General features: G+C 44.5%; 1 protein-coding gene across 1 annotated transcript in view; it reads right to left on the bottom strand.

Annotated features, from left to right (window-relative positions):
* Window positions 1-16,677, bottom strand: part of GTPBP4 (GTP binding protein 4) — a 24,242-nt gene extending 7,565 nt beyond the window's left edge. The window contains exons 1-15 of the mRNA XM_006024979.3: window positions 16,592-16,677; window positions 16,237-16,407; window positions 12,166-12,269; window positions 11,949-12,085; window positions 10,058-10,158; window positions 8,985-9,077; window positions 7,142-7,333; window positions 6,991-7,056; window positions 5,414-5,503; window positions 3,647-3,757; window positions 3,270-3,347; window positions 3,084-3,135; window positions 2,512-2,612; window positions 1,844-2,041; window positions 1,043-1,108 (exon numbers count right to left, since the gene is read on the bottom strand). Of these exons, the coding sequence (XP_006025041.1) occupies window positions 1,043-1,108; window positions 1,844-2,041; window positions 2,512-2,612; window positions 3,084-3,135; window positions 3,270-3,347; window positions 3,647-3,757; window positions 5,414-5,503; window positions 6,991-7,056; window positions 7,142-7,333; window positions 8,985-9,077; window positions 10,058-10,158; window positions 11,949-12,085; window positions 12,166-12,269; window positions 16,237-16,407; window positions 16,592-16,639 (1,608 nt within the window). The 5' untranslated portion in view covers window positions 16,640-16,677. The remainder of the gene's footprint in view (window positions 1-1,042; window positions 1,109-1,843; window positions 2,042-2,511; window positions 2,613-3,083; window positions 3,136-3,269; window positions 3,348-3,646; window positions 3,758-5,413; window positions 5,504-6,990; window positions 7,057-7,141; window positions 7,334-8,984; window positions 9,078-10,057; window positions 10,159-11,948; window positions 12,086-12,165; window positions 12,270-16,236; window positions 16,408-16,591) is intronic.
* Window positions 16,678-20,160: the final 3,483 nt, after the last annotated feature.

The raw sequence follows: 20,160 nt of genomic DNA, 5'->3' as shown, positions 1-20,160 counted from the left end.
GCGTCTAACTGGCGAGTCTGGTGGGGGGGTTGGGGTGGGGGGGAGGGAGGAGGCAGGGAAGGGGAGATGGGGGGCGCAGATTGAGGCCCTCATGGTGAGGGCGGTAGTGGGGCTGGGGCAAACGCTGCCCAGCTGGGGCGAGCTGTGGAAGGGGGGCAGCTCCTGCTGCTGCGCGCACCCCCAGGGAAGGCATGGGGGGCACATGCCCCAGATCTGCGCACAAGGTGGAGGCAGACTGCCACTGTGGCCTGTGCTGGACTCTTCCCAGTGAGGGGGTTGGGCTAGGGCTGTGCTTGGGGCATAGCAGGCGGCGGTAGTGACACTGGGAGGGGAGTTTGGGCAGGGAGGGGAGGTTACGGTAAATTTTGCGGTGGCTTAAGCCCACACCATAGCCCCCCTCCTAGCGCCGCCACTACTTGCCCCAAGTGTAGCCCTGGCCCAGGAAGAGCCTCACACCACCTGCAGCCCCAGCTTACAGCAGGCAGCCCATCCTTGCCCTGCGTGCAATCTGGGGGGCACATGCACCCCATGCCTTCCTTCGGGGTACATGTAGCAGCAGGAACCACCCCTCCCCACCCCTGGACAAGCCATTCACAACTGTACCACACCCCACTCTGCCCCAGCTGGGCAGCACCTGCCCCTGGCCCCACTCCCTCCCTCCCTCAATGCAGGGGCCTCAATCTGTACCCACCCCCCCCATGCCTCTTCCCCCTTAACAGACTTACCAGCTGGACACTTCTCTCCAAGCTGCTGGGCTGCATTCCTTACCCTATGAATGGTGCAGCTGCATGCATGCACACAACGTTTATTGGCAACATTATCAGCCACATCAGCAAAAAAGCTGACTGCCAATAATGCCAATTTTCCTTTTATTGGTGCCAATACGATATGGACCAATGTATCAATGAACTTCTAATGATGTACATTTTACAAAAGACTTTCAAAATGCCCAAGCAAATTTATCATACGACTCCAACAAGGTTCTTGAAAGTGTCACTCTTTAAATATCTGTTTGATCTATTTAGTTATCAAGAAACCTTACCTCATTTTTATTACCCATGTCAAGACCAAGATCATTCATCTCTTTCTCTAGCATCTTCCGCTGGACCTAAAAATAGAGGGAATTAAGAGCAGATGCTTATTTTAAAAGATGATTCCATACAGTTTTCTCTTAATCAACAGCAGGCCCATGTAAACACAGTATGCCCTCTTTCCCCTACATATGGACATCAGATACACATGATATGGTGCAAAATCATGCAATGAATTAACTTACCATGTATTTCTGATCATTTCACTAGCTCAGTACCTACTATTCCATCTTCACAGGACTCATCTTAACAGTTCAAACTCTAAAGCAAGTTCAAACAGTTGCCATACTTAAACAATATAGCCACCCTATAACAAATATTTATTTCTTTCCTAAAAGGTGTAATTTCACTTCCCCAAAATTACAGACAGCAAGATTCAGCCCCCAGGTAAGTTTTCAAAAAAAAAATCAAAAAAAAAAAAAAAAAAAAATCACAGCTTTACAATTCAGTATCTTAAAACCCAGAGGGTTACAAACAAGGGCTCTATACAGTTGGAAACGAAGATTCCCAGCATCCCAAAGGGAACTAGCAATGACTCCCTGCCACCCCAAAAAATCTTCACATTCGTGACACTTATAAAAACACTGTTTCTCAGTATTTGTTTCTCGCTACTTCTCAAGTTAGTCTGGTTGCTGCCTCTCCTCATTTCTACCTTTCTTTTCCTGCCAATACAGCAATTATTCATTGCTTAAATTGCAATTTACATATTATATATGAATGAGACTTTATTAGAGATGGTACTCTATACTTGCCTTCCTAGCTGTTCTAGGCATCCTTGGACCCTGTGTATTTTTCTCCTTAGATGCTAGAATTTTCAGCTTCTTTTTTTCTCGAATCTGTTGCGCCAGCTGTCTGATTTCCATCATTTCTTCATCTTCGCTTTCTGGTTCACTGTCATATTCCCCAGCAGCTCGTCTCAGCTCTTCTTCTTTCTCCAGCTCTTCCAGTCTCTTACAATTTAAAGAAACAAAAAGAAAGAGAAGTTCTTCACATTAGGATCAGAAACACCTTCCACTTCAGTTTGCACTGTTAGAGGGAAATCATTGCAACCTTATGATCAGGCCATTCATACGCAGAAAGTTCAAATTCAGTCCTATGGTTTAGAGTGCCTAAGCAGAGGGAAAACATTCCCATCGTTGAAGAGAGCAGATCAAGCCATCATGTAACAATCCTCTAAAGAGCTGCACTGTGTTTCTTCCAAGACTACATTAACATTTTTAAAAGATAAAAAGTTTCTTTAAATGGGTTAAGAATAATTTGTTAATAGATATATATGGAGGAAAAAAAAAACAAAGTTTCATAAAGTTTATACATGTCAATGCAAACATACTTCTTGAACCCAGAAGTTAGTAAACTAAATCTAATAGAAAAAAGAATAGAATATGTTAGAAAGTGTAGGATAAAACAATGTAAAGCTCACCTTCATTATATCAGGGTCTATATAGTCAGCTATATTATGACCTTCCCAGATCTCTGGTATCCTATCATATTTTTCAGATGGATTCATTAGGTCCCAATATTCTAGGGAAAAAAAGCAGCAGAAATTAGCCATTTTTTTTTTTTTACAAGTTAAAATATCTTAAAGAAAAAAAATGGCCTTGCAATGATCTCTAACATGCACACTCTTCTGAGTGATGATAATGCAGGGGCAAGATAACTCACTTGGTATTGATTGGAGTCAAGCACGATTTTGTGTGTTATTAAGATATTTATCACACAAGAGAAAAAGAAAACCAAATAAACCCTGAATCAAGTTCATCACAGTGATTCTAAAAACAGGAAGCACAACAAAGAGGGAAAGTGCAGGAAGCCACATTAAGAATAAAAAATTGGGGAAATCATCTGATAACATCTAATTAAATATTAATAAAGATGCTTACAGGGAAAAAGTTAGGATAATTAGGGTGAGATTTTTTCTCTTGAAATCTGCCGAAAGGCATTCTTTTGGTTCAATTTCACTTTTAATTATACTGAGACTTGTATGATACTTACTTTGTAGATCTAAAATATAATCATCTCCCATTTCCACTTCAAGATCCCTTTCCTGCAAAGGCACATACGGTATAAATAATATAAAATTTTCCAGGTACCTAATATACTATATAATATAGTATTTGACTATTCCACTATTTATTTCTCCAATTCAGAAATGTCAGATATATTCTGAAAGCCACTTACGGTTTTCTTTTTAGGTAAATCTACTTCCATTTGTTTCTTCCGTGTTACTGCTCCCTCAGGAATGAAAGGTGGCCTTTCCTGAAATCAGTGCAAGATGTTTGATTGCAAAAGCCTCCAATCCCCTTTTATTTTTAATGTTTTAAGTCAGCAACCCAAAGGTGCAGTAATGCAAACAGAATATCATCGCTACATGTTCCTCAGTGATAAGAGTTCTGAATTCACTCATCATTTCAGCAAACAAAATCATGGATTCAAACAAAATGCACCTCAACATAAATCTGATCGTACTTCAAGTCAGCAGAGATTTTCATAATATTTATATTTCAAATAATATGGAAAAAGGTATAAAAAGAAGTGCTAATGATGACACAACTTACCTTGTGATCTCTTTTGGATGGCACAGCAAGATGTAATCGATTCAGCACTTCAGTCACTTTATTTCCTTTCATTTTGGTTTCAACCCGATGGGCCAGTAGTCTGTCACAAGCCTAAAGGAAAAATAGAAAGTAGCATTAAGGAGGGAGAGAACTTCCAGATAAAAAGGAGATTAAGAAACTGTCCTTCAAGCTGTGGACACCTATCTTCATATACAACACTTTGTTGCTTTTTTACTTAAAATACTGATATTGGGTGCTTAAAAAAAGTCAGGAATAGATCTGTAATAATTCACAGATCTAGACTTCAGATTTAATTGGAAGAGAAATCAATCACTAACATCAAGAGCCTACAACCAACATAAGGGGGAAATAACCAGCAAGATTTGTACAAAGATCTCTCTTCAGTCTGTCTGCTGCATTTGGGGACAAGCAAAAGGAAATCTGTATTTATGGTCAATTCCAATTCTTTTTTAAAGGACACTTGAAAAAAAATTCTGCCAAGTGTAAGACTATGAATTGCAATAAAGTATCTGGTTGTCACATTCGTTCAATTTCAAATTGAAACATGGAAACAGCTTCCAACATAAGACTTGAGTAACGTTTCATGAGTGTGTAAACAGTTTCCAGAAAAACAACTACCTTCAATTTTATTTTTAGATGTACCCATGGCCTACTCTAAGAGAACATCTGTTCATTAAGGTGAACCATTTAGAATATGTTCTTCTAAGCTGCAGACAATTCTCAACTTGCTGAGAATAGCAGTGCTGAATTAATGAATTTATCTTTTTGTCAGCTAAATCTATGATAAAATCTGAAGTATGTTAACCTTCCAAGCATATTGTTTCTGTGCATTATTTTGAGAAATAACAACATTATCTGAACAGAAATTAAAAACAGCCATTGTAGAAAACAGTGGAGAGGCTCCTTCAGAGAACACAGCAATTTTACAAGGATTAGGTACATCCATTAGCATTTTCCAGCAGTGACTTTTCAGTCTATTCTGCATCAAGATCCACTTTCTGGGTTTTCATTGTAATTTGCATAGTCTTTTGCCATCTTTGAAATAATTATCTACAATTCATTTTACTTCTACTACACTCTTCTGAATTAAGACTGTGCAGCTAGTATTGCTCCATGGTTTTCAAAAGACATTTCTTAAAGCTGTCCTCATAAGCAAAACTATTAAAAAATTAAGTCAGAAGTAAAAATAACAACATTTGTTTGTCTAATTCTAATTGCCATGCATCTATGTCAGACACAGAAACAACAACAATAATTTTGCTTATATGACAATCTCATTTCAAAGAGGGGCCCAGAATATGGAATCCAAGAGTGCCAGAAATCTCAGAAACAACAACAACAACAAATGGCTGCCTGGCTTGATGCAGTACAGCCATGTATTGGCTGACAAAGAAAAGGATAAAGTTAGATCCATATCAGGGGCATTTGTACACACAGAAGCACCACAGTGCCCAGCGCTGCTGCATCACTTGTAGTTGTATAAGTGGCAAAATGCATGTCAGAATGCAGAAAATGGCAGAGGTCTGCTTTTGAACTAAAACACATAGGTGTTTTAGTTCAAAAGCGCACCGCTGCCATTTTCTACACACTAACACACATTTCGCCGCTTATACAACTGCAAGCAATGCAGCACCGTGCATGTCAGCTTGTGTGCAGAGAAGACTCGATTAACTGAGTCTGCTTCAATGACACGCTGAACACAGAAATGTATGTCTATCTATATGCAAAAGAAGAGAAGAAACTCACCTCTGTTTTAACTTTAATTACCCCTTCTTCTGTTAGAGTACTTGTTTCTATTACAGGAAAGCCTTCTGCTTCTAAATTTTCAAAAATATCCTGAAATATAAGTATTAAGCTAATATTAACATGGGGGTGGCTTATTTCTTAAAGAGCGCTGCTTCCACATTACATTTCCAATTGCATGTCAATGTTCAAAATTCTTCTGTCACTCATAGCTGAGAAATATTGTTAACAATGTTTTCCTAAAAAGATGGACAGAAACTTGATCAATGTTAATTGCTACTGTTTAAATACTTTACGGAGATGAAATATAGCTTCTCAGAGAGGCAAAATTTAAATCATACATTCTCACTGTATATGTGGTTGGAACTTGTGAAATTCAGGCCCAGATGTAAGTACATGAAAAGACCCCCAAACTTTCATATATGCACCCTAAAATTTATTAGGCAGTGTATAGAGTTGGGGAAAGTGTCAGTACCGCTGTGTAAAACAATCACAAGAATCTGTTTAGAATAGTTCTGGCTACCTATGTTCAAAAACAAATTTAAACTGGAACAAATGCTGAGGAGAGCTGGGACGATGTTTAGGAAAACAGCAAACCTATGAGTGGAGACTAAAAGAGCTTCACTCATCTAGCTTAAACAAAAAGGCTGAGAAGGGATATGAATATTCTTTAAAAATACACTTGTAAAGTGAATAGCAGAAAAGGAGGAAAGCTGTTTAGGTTAAACAGCAAAGCTGGTACAAGATCAAATGGATGCAGACTGGTAGCAAACATTTATACTGGGAGTTAGAAGACCATTTCAAACCATTAAAAGATGGAAGTTCTGAAATGTCCTTCCAAACAAAACAGTGGGAGCAGGGAACCTAAATTATTCCAAAAAGGGAAAATTTACTGGATGGATTACAGAGGGATATTCTGGGAGTAGTAATCTAAGCACGTGATGTGTGGTTTGAGTTGTTAGTAATCCCATGAAAAGACTGAAACAAACTTGATTTCTCTGTGCATAGATTGTATATGTGGGAAGCGGCTGGTTATCAGCAGACCATCTGCTGGTTGCCTTGAGCAAATGGGAAATTTCCCCCCCTTTGAATATGCTATTTGGCACCTGTTTTTTCATGAGATTTTTTTCCCCTTTTTCATTTCTTTGAAGGATACAGGCCATGGCTAGAAGTTTGAGATAGAACTACCTGAAAATCTAGTACTTGGTTGGTGGGTCTTGTCTATCTGCCCATGGTCAAACCAGCCAGCAGGTATAGAATCAAGAAGTAATTTCCTCCCAAATCAAATTGGCAAGGACTTTTTTCCTCCTTTATATATATAGCATGTTTACATGGACCTAAGATCACCTGAGCATTTTTACCCACTCTACTTCCTGCCATTGCAATGACCACAGAATCACAGGAAAAAAAAGACTAGAAGGAACCTCAAGAGGTCACCTAGTCCAATGTCACCCCTGTCTAAACCACTCCAGATAACTGTTTGTCTAGCCTATTCTTAAAAACTTCCAAGATTATGGCCCGAGAGGCTCCTTCCAGCTCTGTTTCCAAAATACAGAAGAAAAAGAAAAGAGCTTTCTCACCTTGTTTTCCTCAGGAAGTTCTGAGATCCTCTTCACATCACACTTGTTCGCTACAACTATAAGTGGCTAATAAAAAGAAAGTAATTAGTGTTAAACTGATTTCTCACATAATAAAAAATTAGATTTGAACGGTATTGTAGATCAGTTCTACCTTGTTAGCAAAAAGTGGTTTAATATTTCTGAAGAGTTCTAGTTGCTCCTCCAGGCTATGTCCACACTGCTCAGACACATCCATTACATACAGCACAGCAGCACGAAGATGCGCAAGTGCTGTTATAGCCTGCATCTCAATGGTGTTCCTTTCTTCCAAAGGATGATCCAAAATACCAGGAGTATCCACCACCTAAAATTCAGATAAATTTAATTAACTTAGGTCTTAATATAACATGACTACCCATAAAAGAAGATCTTGAGAATTAAAGATAAAGGAAAGAAAAGGAATATGGACTGATCAATCTTTCACAGCATGTGCTTGCTTTCTGATCAGGAAAAAAAAAAAAGTGACAGAGACAATATCAATCACACATGCATACTTCCATTCTAGCCAAGAAAAAAAAAGGGCCATGAAGATTATAAATTCAGTCAAAGTAAGAGAGTGAGAGTGGAATGACAAAAAATTCAGTATTAAATTAGAATGAGAAGAGTACTTCATTTCACAGCAAGATAAGACTAATAAAACAATGAGTGCTTGTACTTGGTGAATACAACCAGCTATTATAATGCATTTTTGTGTGAACTGAATCACAGTTTCATAGCTGGTAGGGTTGGAAGGGACCTGAGCAGAACATCAAGTCCAACCCCCTGCCACAGGCAGGAAAGAGTACTGGGGTCAGACAACCCCAGCAAGGTGTCTATCTAGCCTCCTCTTAAAGACCCCCAGGGTAGAAGCGAGCCCCACTTCCCTTGGAAGTTGGTTCCAGATCCTAGCCACCCTGACTGTGAAGTAGCGCCTCCTGATATCCAGCCTGAATCTGCTCTGTCAGCTTATGGCTGCTGTTCCTTGTTACTCCCAGTAGTGCTTGGGGGAACAGGGACTCTCCCACTGCCTGGTGGTCTCCCTTGGCCGGTTTATAGATGGCCACCAGATCCCTTCTCAGCCTTCTCTTGTGGAGGCTGAACAGGTTCAGATCCCATAGCCTATCCTCATAGGACCTGCTGCCCCCTGATCATGCGAGTGGCCCTCCTCTGGACCCTCTCAATGTTGTCCACATCCCTCCTGAAGTGCGGCGCCCAGTACTGGACGCAGTACTCCAACTGGGGCCTGACCAAGGTCGCATAGAGGGGGAGGATCACCTCCTTGGAGCTGCTCATGATGCATCTGTGGATGCATGACAGGGTGAGGTTAGCCTTTCTGACTGCATCCCTACATTGGCAGCCCATGTTCATCTTTGAGTCAATAATGACTCCAAGATCCTTTTCTGCCTCTGTGCTGGCGAGAGGGGAGTTCCCCAGCCCGTAGGTATGCTGCTGGTTCTTCCTCCCCAGGTGCAGCACCTTGTACTTGTCAGTGTTGAAACCCATCCTGTTCTCATCTGCCCACCCCTGTAACCTGTCCAGATCTGATTGCAGCTTGTCCCTCCCCTCCAGCGTACCCACCTCCCCCCACATCTTCGTGTCATCTGCGAATTTGAACAAGGTGCTATTCACCCCCTGACTGCTATTCAATCAGAAAGTCAAGAGACTGGCCCTGATCTGATTCACATAATTTTAGAGATGAGTTATCTATGGCTACTGATGAATTACCCAAGTTCCCTGACCTTCCCAGAAACAGGAATACCCCAGTATGTTCATTTTTAGAATAGCTTCTGCCCACTGAGAGCTTCTGCCCACTGACTGCGTCTAGTCCAATATGTTGCTCAGCAGTCCTTTGGGTAAAATTAACTGGTAACTGTAATCAACAAAGCTAAATTCAATTCACAATTCAAAATTGAACAGCAGGATCCTCATGATTTGTTTCCTGTGGAACAAGAGCTGTAAACAGTAATAAATCTTACCTGCCAACGCAGATACTTATAATCCATATGTCCTACAAAGAGGGATTTGGTAGTAAAGGCATAAGGCTGTACTTCTACATCTGCTCTTGTCACCTTAAAATAAAAAAAATAGAATTATTTTTGTGTGTTTAATGTAGGGATGTCACAGAGAAAGCACATGGGCTGGATGCAGCCTATGGAGCTGTATCATCTGGCCCATAAGGCTGCCCCTGAGTCTGGAAATTTGGTGGAAGGACAACCAGCAGCAGTGTTAACTGCTGTGGCTCCCACAGCCATGGCAGTCAGCAGGTGTCACTCATCTTACTATGTAATTTCCTGCCCCTGGGCAACCCTATGGGCTGGATTTCAAATGCAGAGCTATGTCATCTTACCCCCAAGGCTGGAAATTTGGTGGCAGAGCAAGCAGTGGCAGTGTTAGTCACCAAGGCTTGTCTCGCCACCAAATTTCTAAACATCCTTATACGGGCTGGATCCACAGTTGCAAAACCATGTAATCTGGCCTGCAGTGCTGCCCATGGGCCACAACCCAGCTTTGTACTCTGGATCCAGCCTGCAGGGCTGCCCAGGAGTCAGAAATCAACTGGTGGGACAAGTAACCACTGCAATTAATGCTGCCACCACTTGCCCCACCACCAAATTTCTGTCCCCACAGGCCAAATGATACAGCTCTGTGCTCCAGATAAGTCTGGCACCCTTGGTTCAATGAGAAGATGTTGCTACTTGACATGCACTATGACCTCAGCATCATACATTTTATTTGCTATCAGGTTTTTTGTTTTTGTTTTTTTAACTGTGATAGAAACTTTCCTCTGCTAGACAAGTTGATGATACACTAACTTACATTATTTAAAAACAACTTAAAAGAATAAAAAAAAAAAAATAAAAAAAAAGAAATCCACTTCTAACGTTCTTCTAGAAGCCAGAGAATCCCACAAAAGCCCTAGTCCTATATTCAGATCTCCATCTCAAACTCTTATGTGCTACATGAAGATTCCCAAAGACTTGATCTTTTTGAATTATTCTTAATTAAAAGATATTCTGGTATTTATTTTAACAGGAACCATTTTGCAAACCTTATTTATAAAGCTGGACTTTCCAACATTTGGGTAGCCACACAACAGTAGAGTTCGTGTATTTGGATCAATGGTTGGTAAACGGGACAAATGCTGTCGCACTGAAAAGTTAGAAAATTTACTGAATTATACAAGATAATTAGCGTTTAAGTACAGACTAAGCAGAAGAGAAATATCTTTACAGACAGGAAAGCTAATAATTTTATCCTTTTACATTCTACTGTGAAGTGTTACAAACATTAATTACGTTGAGGAGAAATAGTCACCAGTAGATCAGAACATGCCACCTATGGAGCACTTTGACTTCTTTCATTAACCCTCAGGTGAACTGTTTGTAAATATAGCTTCATTAAAATTTTACTTTCAATGTTATTTTAAATTAACATTTTGCTACCTTAAACAGAAACAATGTAGCCATTACACAACAAAGGCTATGGAGAGGAAGAATTCTTGAAAAATATTTGGCACTGGTTTTCTTCGACATGGGGAAGTGATGCAGATAAAAATCTCCTGCAACACTGCCAAAGTAAATAAAATAAAATAGGAAAAAATGCACTCAATTAACTTGATTAACTGTGAATACAATGTTCAAGATACTTAACTAACATCCAGTCAGTTTCAAATTTAAGTTAGAAATACTTTAAGGTACTATCATTTTCCTTGGGGCTCCAGTGCCAGTCATATTTTCTTGGTTTTTAAAACTATCTCCTGTTGCTGTGTGAAAGACTCAAGTACATGAATCTGACAGATTACCCAAGAGAAACAGTGAGATTTATAATCTAGACTTTTTTTTCCCTTTAATCTCTTTTACTTAATATATTTTAGGTGCTATCTGTAACAAGGGAAGATTTCAAACTCAGTGTGAACTTTAAGTGCTCTCTGCACAATTAAAAGTGCACTGATATATTGGTCCACATCAGATCGGTATTGATAAAAAGGAAAATTGACATTATTGGCAATTGCCTTTTTCTGGCCAGTGTAGTCGATAATAACACTGATAAATGCCGTGTGCATGCACGCAGCCGCAGCATGCATGTGGCCAGGAATGCAGACGGGCAGTGTGGAGAGTAGCTTCTGGCTGGTAAGTTTGTGGGCGAAAGAGGTGGGGGGCAGGGAAGGGGTAGGAGGGGCAGATCAAGGTCCCCACAGTGAGGGAGGGAGTGGGGCTGGCGCAGGTGCTGCCCAGTCAGGGCGGTGCACAGGACAGAGCCATGAGCAGCTTGTCCAGGGGGCGCAGCTCCCATCTCTATGTGCACCCCCAGCAGAGGTGTGGGGGGCCTGTGTCCCCCAGATTTGTGTGCAGGGCAAAGACAGGCTGCCTGCTGTGGGATCAAGGCCAGGGGCTGCGCTGGGGGGCTGGACTGGGGCAGGATACAGCCCAAAATTCACCATGGCACCCTGCAGACCCCCCCTCCCAGTGCCACCACTGCCCGCCTCACCCCCACTGGGAAGAGGCTGGCACAGCCGCTGGCCCCAAGTCTACAGCAGGCAGCCCTCCATCACCCCACGCACAAATCAAGGAGGGACATGTCCCCCATGCCTCACCCAGGGGTGCACACAGTGACAGGGAGCTGCCTCTCCCTCCGCATGAGGTGCCCCTGGCTCTGTCCTTCACCCCGCCCCAACAGGGCATCACCTGCCCCTGCCCCAGCCCCACTCCCTCCCTCCCTCACTGTGGGGGCCTCAATCTGCCCCCGACACACATTTCCCCTCCACAGACTTATTGGCCAAATGCTGCTCCCCAAGATGCCAGGCTGCATATTGGCTACCAGATCAGTATCAGCCAATAAGGCTGGTTAATAATTGGCCATCGGTATCAGCCAAAAAACAAAAATCTTTGTTGGTGCACCCCTATTCACAATGCTTCAGTTTAGCATATTTCAATACACACCTTGCTCCAAATATTCCAAACTTTGTTTTTGTCTTTTGATAATCGTGCACATCCGTCCCAAAGCAGCACGTTTCAGTTGTTTGCAGCGGTAAAGGGAATCACCATATTTCATTAGTCGCACATAATCCTTGGCAACGCTGCAGGGGAAGGGAGGAAAAGGTCAATCTGCTATTATCATACTGACAGAGGGAAAAAAAAGAAAATAAATGCATCTTACTTGTCAATCAGATTCTTGGCAATATTAATCTGTCCTAATGCCAATTTATAATGATCTTTGTCATAGAGAACATTCATCAAATCTGCATAAAAGGGATGGATATCCTAAAAAGTACAGAACAAAAAAATAATTAATCAAAACATTTTGGAATGTTTTCCTTCTTGAACAGAGAATCTTAAGCAACTACAAATGTTAATTTTTTCCTAGATACAAGAAATACACTAGTGTAGTTGGTAAGTACAAACTGAAAGCTGTTTTCTAGATTTAAAAAACTCTAGTGAAAACCTGCTGTCCAGAACGTGTAAATTAATCCTAATTTTGAATTCTTGCTTTATAGAATCTCATCAGACTGATTAACACAAAACTAAGCTTCTGTATTCGTCTTCAGTTTTATAATAGTTTGTGTTAAGGGGAAAAAAGAGATATTATAAAAAAAGGAAAATACAAGCATTCTGTGTAGCAGTAGACTTTTTTTGTAAAAACATATTGCTTTATGTAGAAATACAGCAAGAAGGCAAACCTTTGCTTTTACTCAGTGATCTCATTTCTTCATGATGTTGTAAAAATGGGGGTTTTATGCTCACGCAAACCCTTCTGCCCATCACAAATGTAGCTTCTTCACGTCAATTGTATTTCAAGAGAGTTTAAAGCATGCCACGATCAGTATATAAAAGAATCTCAGAAAGGCTATTTTAACTCCATATACGCTTTACTTTTAAAGCAACGCATTTTAAATTCCTTGGACTAACCATCACAGAAGATGCTACATCAGAAAAAGAAGTAAAAACAAAAATAGCCATCATCATTGGACAACTAGTAAAGCTGATGAAAATCTGGACTAGTAACAACTTCACTATGAAAACAAAATTCCACCTACTATATGCTGCTGTCATTTCAACAATGCTCTATGGCTGCGAGACCTAGACACTCACTAGGGCACTGAAAAAGCAAATTGAGACCTTTGAAATGCGGTACTTTGGAAGACTTCTACACATACCCTACACTGCATACAGAACAAATAAATCTGTGAAAGATCAAATCAGACAAGAAGTCGACAAACACAAACCCTTACTAGAAATCATAAGAAGTAAGAGGCAGTGGTTTGAACACTTAACAGGAAGGCCTGGTAATCTTGCCAACACCATCCTGCACGGTGCTGCGGATGGATGAAGAAGAGGATACCTAGGACAAGCTGGACCACCAACATCAAAGTCTGGGATTAAAACTGACTGATTGTACAGATTGCAAAAGACCAGGAAGAACAGAGGAAAGTTATTGCTACATCAAAGGTGCCCCAATGGTCAATGTGGCCTCGGGACTAACTGACTGACCAATACTTTTAAGAAGCTTGACCCTGTGACAGTATCCAACGCAAACCAAATAGGGAAGATGTATTTTGAAATGTTGCAGTGGAATACATGATTAGAAATAAAAACAAATCCAGAAAAGACCGTCCTAATACAAATTACATTCACAATTCTATAGCTGGATAAGTACAGGTAGATCACTCGCTGTACACAAACTCCTACTTAAATGACTAATGTTCCTATTGAAGGACAAAGCATTAATCTAAGCATCATGGACAGGATCATACTTTTGTTAATGCTTTTACAGCACTGAGTATGCTACTGGTGCTTTAGAAGCAAGCTTCTTAAGACAAATTACTGTATGTGGGGACAATTCATACCTATCTTCAGATATTCATGCTTTCTACTAAATATATGAGTGGCAGTAAGTATCACAAAAGTAATACTGTTTATGGAGCACCTTTCAGCTAGAAGTAGAAAGCCACAACACTGACCTTTTGGCAAACTTCATTTGTATTCACACCATTCAGCAGCAATTTCAGTCAAGGGTGAGGACACACCTAACAAATGAATGTTTCCCAAATGTCACTTACTGGTAGATGATTTATAGCTATGTAAAGTGTTGTGACTGAAGAGCAAGCACCCAGGTCAGCATGCCTTGTAGTGAGCAAGTGGGGGGCAGCAGGGGGAACAGTACTTGCACCCCTGCTTTTGTGGGTGGTCCCAGGGAGGTGGGTAACCTGCAATGGAGGCATTTTCACTTCTCTGCTTTCTCTGTACTCTGAACAAGCGAATTCAATAAACTTCAATAATCTGTAGTTGACTAAAGTCTGCAGTGTAGTTGCCTGACTGGGCTGGAGGGGGTTTGGGAAATGGCATGATAAGGAACTGCGGTTGAGTACAGAGTTAGGACACAGTGGGTTGTCAGGATGACTTTTATTGATCAGTGATCTTCCTTGTTCAATAATGTTGACCAAAGCTGGAGTAAAAAGAAGGGGACAGTAGAGTTCTGGTGTGTAACAGAGCAATTGGTTGAAGGTGTAGGGGGTGGGGGGTGAAAGGAGGAGGTGAGGTATGGTGCTGTGTGGGATGCCTGGAGGATTGACTAGACTTGTCAGAGAATGCTGACTGTACATGCGTAACACTGGACCTGTTCACAAGGAACTGGTTCAAAACAGTACCTGATTTTCCAGGTGCACTTTTGAACCGTTTCAGGAGGCTTTAACTCAGGTATGGACAAAATGCAGTCCGTGGGCCAGATGCAGCCCACCAGACCATTCTATCCAGCCCGCGGGGCCCCTAAAAAATTTAGAAAAGTCAATATTTATCTGCCCCCGGCTGCCTGTCATGCAGCCCTTGATGGCTTGCCAAAACTCAGTAAGCAGCCCTCTGCCCAAAATCATTGCCCACCCCTGCTTTAACAGGCCTGTACGTGTGTCTACTTAAGGTTTAAACTGTTCTGTTATGCATGTCCATATCCAAACTGAAACTTCCCTAGAAACTACAGGTTTCCCTCGCTTTATGCTGTACATGCATTCCTGGAAAATGGCACCTACCTCAAATTTGCATAAAGGGAACCCACTTTACAACGTAACAAATAGGGATAAGTTCCAAGACCTCGACTGTACTGACCCCCAGACCCATCTCGACCACTTTTACAGGACAATTTTGGTACTCACCAACCGCAGACAGTGCACACACGCATACGGTGGTGGTGAATGTTTAGCCGGTATGAAGAGAGGGTGGTGAAGGCTTCATTGATAGACCAGGGACAGGGGTAGGAGATAAGCTAGCGAGACGCTTATAAACCATAATGGGGATGGCAACTATAGAAACGTGTTACAGACAACGAGCAAAGAGCACAGACCCACACAGGAGACTTGGTGCACGTCACTCCCACAACGCACCACACAAAAGCAGCTGAATACAGGCTTCCACCACACCAATCGCATAAAAGAGTGAATTTACCATGCATATAACAAATTTTTGGTATTTGTAGATTGTAAGGCAGGAAGGGACCTTGGAAGATCATTGGGTCCAGCCCCCCGCACCAGGCAGGAAAGATAACAGGAGTCAGGTGACCCCAGCGAGGTAACTGTCCAGTCTCCTCTTGAAAATTTCCAGGGTAGGCGATTGCACCAACTCTGGAGGGAGCTTATTCCAGTCTGGACACCCTGACTGTGAAGACGTTTTTCCTAACATTGAGCCTGAACCGGCCTTCCAGAAGTTTGTGGCCGTTACTCCTAGTCTTCCCCTCGGGTGCCCCAGGGCCATCGTAAGAGCGAATTTGCACGTACAGAACCCGCATAAAGAAGCCTGTAACTGTTAAATCCCCCAAACTCCTGCAAAACAAACCGTGCCACGTGGACTGCTAAGGACCCCTAGTGGTCACAACCCATTTACTGTCCCATCTGGAAAAAGCTCCTTTTGTAGCACAAGTTTCCTTGGACATTTTTACACATGCATGCACCACAACACCAGGTGCCGTGACGCACGGAGTTGTATAAGTGGCAAAATGCACGTCAGCATGCAGAAAACAGCAGCGGAGGCGCGCTTCTGAACTAAAACACATCCGCGAAAAAGCACATGTATAAATGCCCCCAGCGCCCCGCTGGAACGCAGCTTTGGCAGGCCACTCTCCCGCAGGCACAGACCATCCCTTCGACATCTCCTGGCCCGGCCACGCACGCTCACAACACGACAGCTCCCAGCAGACGCCTGGAGGTAAACATCGTTTAAATGCCCAAACGTCGAAGTCACTCACGTCCAATTTGGGAAAGTCGGTTAAGATCTGGGTGAGGCGGTCGTGGTAATTCTGCTGAGTGTACTTGACTTTCCGCATATAAAACTGGCGAATGCGATGGATCTGGTAATGCTTGTGGATGACGGTCGGAGTTTTCCGCTGCGTCTTGGACAGCGTCAGGTCTATGAAGTCCTGCAAGCAAAGACACGTGAGCACCGGCTGTCCCGTACCAGAGAGGCCCAGGCACGCGGGGCCGGGGCCGGGGCCGGGGCCGACCCCGACCCCGACCCCGACCCCGACCCCGGAGGAGCCTCCACGTGGGCGAGCGCCGCCCCCGGGTCCCCCCGCCCCGCCGCGAACGCTGCGCCCGCCCCACCTTGGCGGACGGAACCACTGTGATCTTCTTAAAGTTGTAGAGCGCCATGGTGCCGCCGCGCACGAGCCGCCCGGCCGGAAGGAAGAGCCCCCTGACGCAGGAGGCCGGCTCTGCAGCCGCGGAAGGGGGGCTGCTCCTGCGCCTGCGCAGCCCTGGCCCCTGGGAGTAAAGCACGTGGTGGACCCGGAGCCTCTCTCTCCTTTCTGCTTCGAGGCTCTTCCCTCCCCACCCGCAGCGCTGGACTGGCACACGGCACCTCCGGCTCTTGGTGTTGGCGTCATTTTCTTGAGGTTGGATGGCAGCGCGTTCTTGTGGTCTCTGCCCCACTGGGATCTGAGCGCCCAGAGTTGGGGCCCGCGCACAATGTCTGGTGCAGCAAAGTTGGTGCTTGAGGATTGCCGGCTCCATGCTGGTGACGTTGGGTTGAGCGAGGATGCTGGTGTTTCTGCCACCATCTTCTCACTGCACGTGGAGGATTTCCCAGAGGCACCGGTGATACCTCTCCAGGCTCTTGAGATGATGGTAGTAAAGTGGCCGGCTGCTTTGAGGGGTGTAAAAATATGCTTGATAGCCATGCAAAGGAAGGCAAGACTCCCACCACAGTCTGTGCCAGTCTGATGTTCCTTCCTGACCCCAAATATCTGCTGATCAGTCTGAGCTGAACAGAGGGGCAAGAAAGAGCCTCTAGCCAGCAACATGTCGGGTTAAGACCCAGCAGCATTCCCTCTAAGCTGTGCGATGTGTGCAGGCGTGCCTGGCAGCACAGCATGAGCGCTCCTGGCAACACGGCATGAGCGCGCCTGCATGGCTGCGCACACCACACAACTTAGAGGGAATGCTGAGACCACTGTTCCCTCTAAGGAGCAGTGGTCTGTGAACGCACTGCTTCGGTCCCTCTTCCCCCTTTCAGTGCGGTCTGCCAGTAAGTGTCCCACAGTAGGTGTCCAGGTGGGAGCGGGCAGGGTTCAGCCAGCAGCCTTCTCCATGCTAACTGCTGCCCAGAGCAGCGTAGTGGAGTGCTGTGGGGTAGCCATGGACCGGACACAGTCAATTGATAGATGGCAATACAACCCTTGTCCTAGCTCTGAGCTTGCCAAACTTGTGAGCCCTTCCCTAATGCAACCAAGAGCCATGGGACGCACAGCTTGCAAGACGTGTATGTGTTCCCCAGGGCAGCGACCTGGGTGCAGAGCCGCCGCTTCAGCAGTTACTTGCTGTTTAATGCCTTCCTGAGATAAATCATCAGTAAGAACTGAAGAAACCAGAAAATCACCCAGCAGAGACAAAGTGTGCTTACTCTCTTTAAAGAATATTTTTGCAAAAATCTTGTTGGCTTAATAAAAGATATCATCTCCAATTGATTAAACTGGAAGGGAGGCACCAGGGCCGGCATGGGACACTTACCAAAGGTAAGCTCCTCGCTCCTCATGCAGGGCAGGCAGCGGCTCCTCCCTGAGGTGAGACAAGGGAGGGATGGAGGTAGGGGGCTGGCATTGGCTCTGCTGGCTTCAGGGAACTGCTCCACTCCGCAGCCCTGACACCATGTGCCTCCCCACTCCCCGAGGCGATGCAGGAGAGCGGAGCAGTGCCCCGGAGCCAGCGGAGCCTGCACCAGCCCCAACCTCACCTCTCCTCGGGGAGGAGCCACTGCCTGCCCTGCATGAGGAGTAAGGAGCTTACCTTCGGTAATTGTCCCATGCCGGCGCCAGTGCCTCCACCTCACTCTGTACCCAGCTCGTCTCTGAGCAGTGCACGGCATTAAGAAGTTGGTGCACAACAAGATTTTTAATTGTGCACGGCCACACACACACGCAGCTTAGCGGGTACCTTGGCTGAGACCAGTAGGAGCACTGGCACAGCCCAGTCAAAATCCTCAGCCTTGGCTGCAGCCAGCACCCAATACTTCTGTAACCCAATGCAGCCAACAACCTGCCAACACCCAATGCCTCTAAGTAAGCTGAAAAAAGAACCGTGACACATGTAGCAGCAGAAGGAGAGAAAAAAATCCCTTCCCAGCCCCATGTGGCAACCAGCAAAGCCTGGACGCATTGGGAAATACCCATAGGAGAGCATGGGCATAACTACTGCTAGATCATCCTTGCCCAATGCCTTTCTAACCTCTACTGGAACACCTCCAAGGATGGCAATTCTACAACTTTCCTAGACCTCTAGTCCACTGCGTTGCTGTCCCAACAGTGGTCACTTATTGGATTACTCATTGCTTAGCCCAACTGGATCCCACGCTGATTAGAAAAGTAGGGTTGTAATACCATATGGATAATGATGGTAATAGTTTTTCCTTCCCCACTCCTTCATCCATGCTACTCTTTTTCTTTTTTTCCCAGTCTTGGTAATTTATGTACAAGTCATTTAAGATCCCTACTGGTAACGTGGGCAGCAATTTATATCTTGCAAATGACACAAGCCATTTGCCAAACCCTACTCATTTTGATATGAAAGGCACTGGTTAAATTGAATTAAGCCTCCCTTCTATTTCATCCTGGAACAGTGGCCTGGAACTGTTAACACCTTATTAAGGCTGGTTATAGTGTAATTCAGAGCCCTGGCAGAAGCAGTAAATCAAGCAGCTGCTTGCCTTTTGTCTGTAAGTAAATTACTTAACCCCTGTCTGTACTAAACAGACTGCTGCACGCTACAAAGTCTCCTTTAGTCTCTGGGGGAGGCTGCAGGGAGGGCTTGGTCAAGCTTTAAATGCAGAGGCAGCAGTATTTGGTGCTTTTCCCGTGACAAAGGAATTCATCCCACAGCTGAGCAAACTAAGCCTGCTGCTCCCATCCAGCAGGGGGCTCCTGGGTTTACAGGATTAGCCAACAACTGGGTATGTCAGCCAGTTTTCTAGTCGCTGTAGTCCAAACAGCATAAGGAAGGCTTTCTTGGCAAATTTCCACTAGCCCAACTTTCCAAACACAGGGGAGGTTTCTTTATTATTATCTATATGGGCCTTGATTGCTTCTCATGTATCGCCTACAGGAGACTTAAATCCCTGCCTGCTAGTGTATGTGTGCATGTGTGTGTATAAATAGATAGATGTGTGTGTAGATAGATATGTGTGTGTGTGTATATGTATTTATATGTATGTATATATTTATATACTAGGAAATTGCCTGTCAAAAATGATGGGGGGTGGCCAGGGACAGTGACCTGTGTCCGGCCCCGCTCCACCCCACCCTTCAAGGCCGGGCCCTCTCCCCTCCGCCGCTTTGGGGCTGAGGCTGTGGCCAGGCTGGGCTGCCCCCTCTGTCTGCTGGCCCCGACACCCCATCGGCTCTGTCACTGCCACCTGTAAGGCCAGCAGAGCACGGCCAGCGGCGCTGGCCTTGCCACCCCTATCCTCTCCATTTTCGCGGCATGCAGGGAGCAGGGTGGACAGTGGCACTGCTGGCCCTGCTCCCTGCTCCATCCGCTCTGTTGCCGGCACCACCTGCAGGGTCAGGTGGCCGGGGCCAGTGGCACTGGCATTGGCACCAGAGGGGCAGGCCTGTCTGCTCCATTGCCTACATGGGGGGTGGGGACAGAGGCCCAGGCCCAGACTCACTCCCCCCACCCTC

The sequence above is a fragment of the Alligator sinensis genome, unplaced genomic scaffold (genome assembly GCF_000455745.1).
Source record: "Alligator sinensis unplaced genomic scaffold, ASM45574v1 scaffold370_1, whole genome shotgun sequence".
Lineage (NCBI taxonomy): Eukaryota > Metazoa > Chordata > Crocodylia > Alligatoridae > Alligator > Alligator sinensis.
The sequence above is the reverse complement of the archived record's forward strand: the minus strand, read 5'-3'. Positions and strand labels throughout refer to the sequence as shown.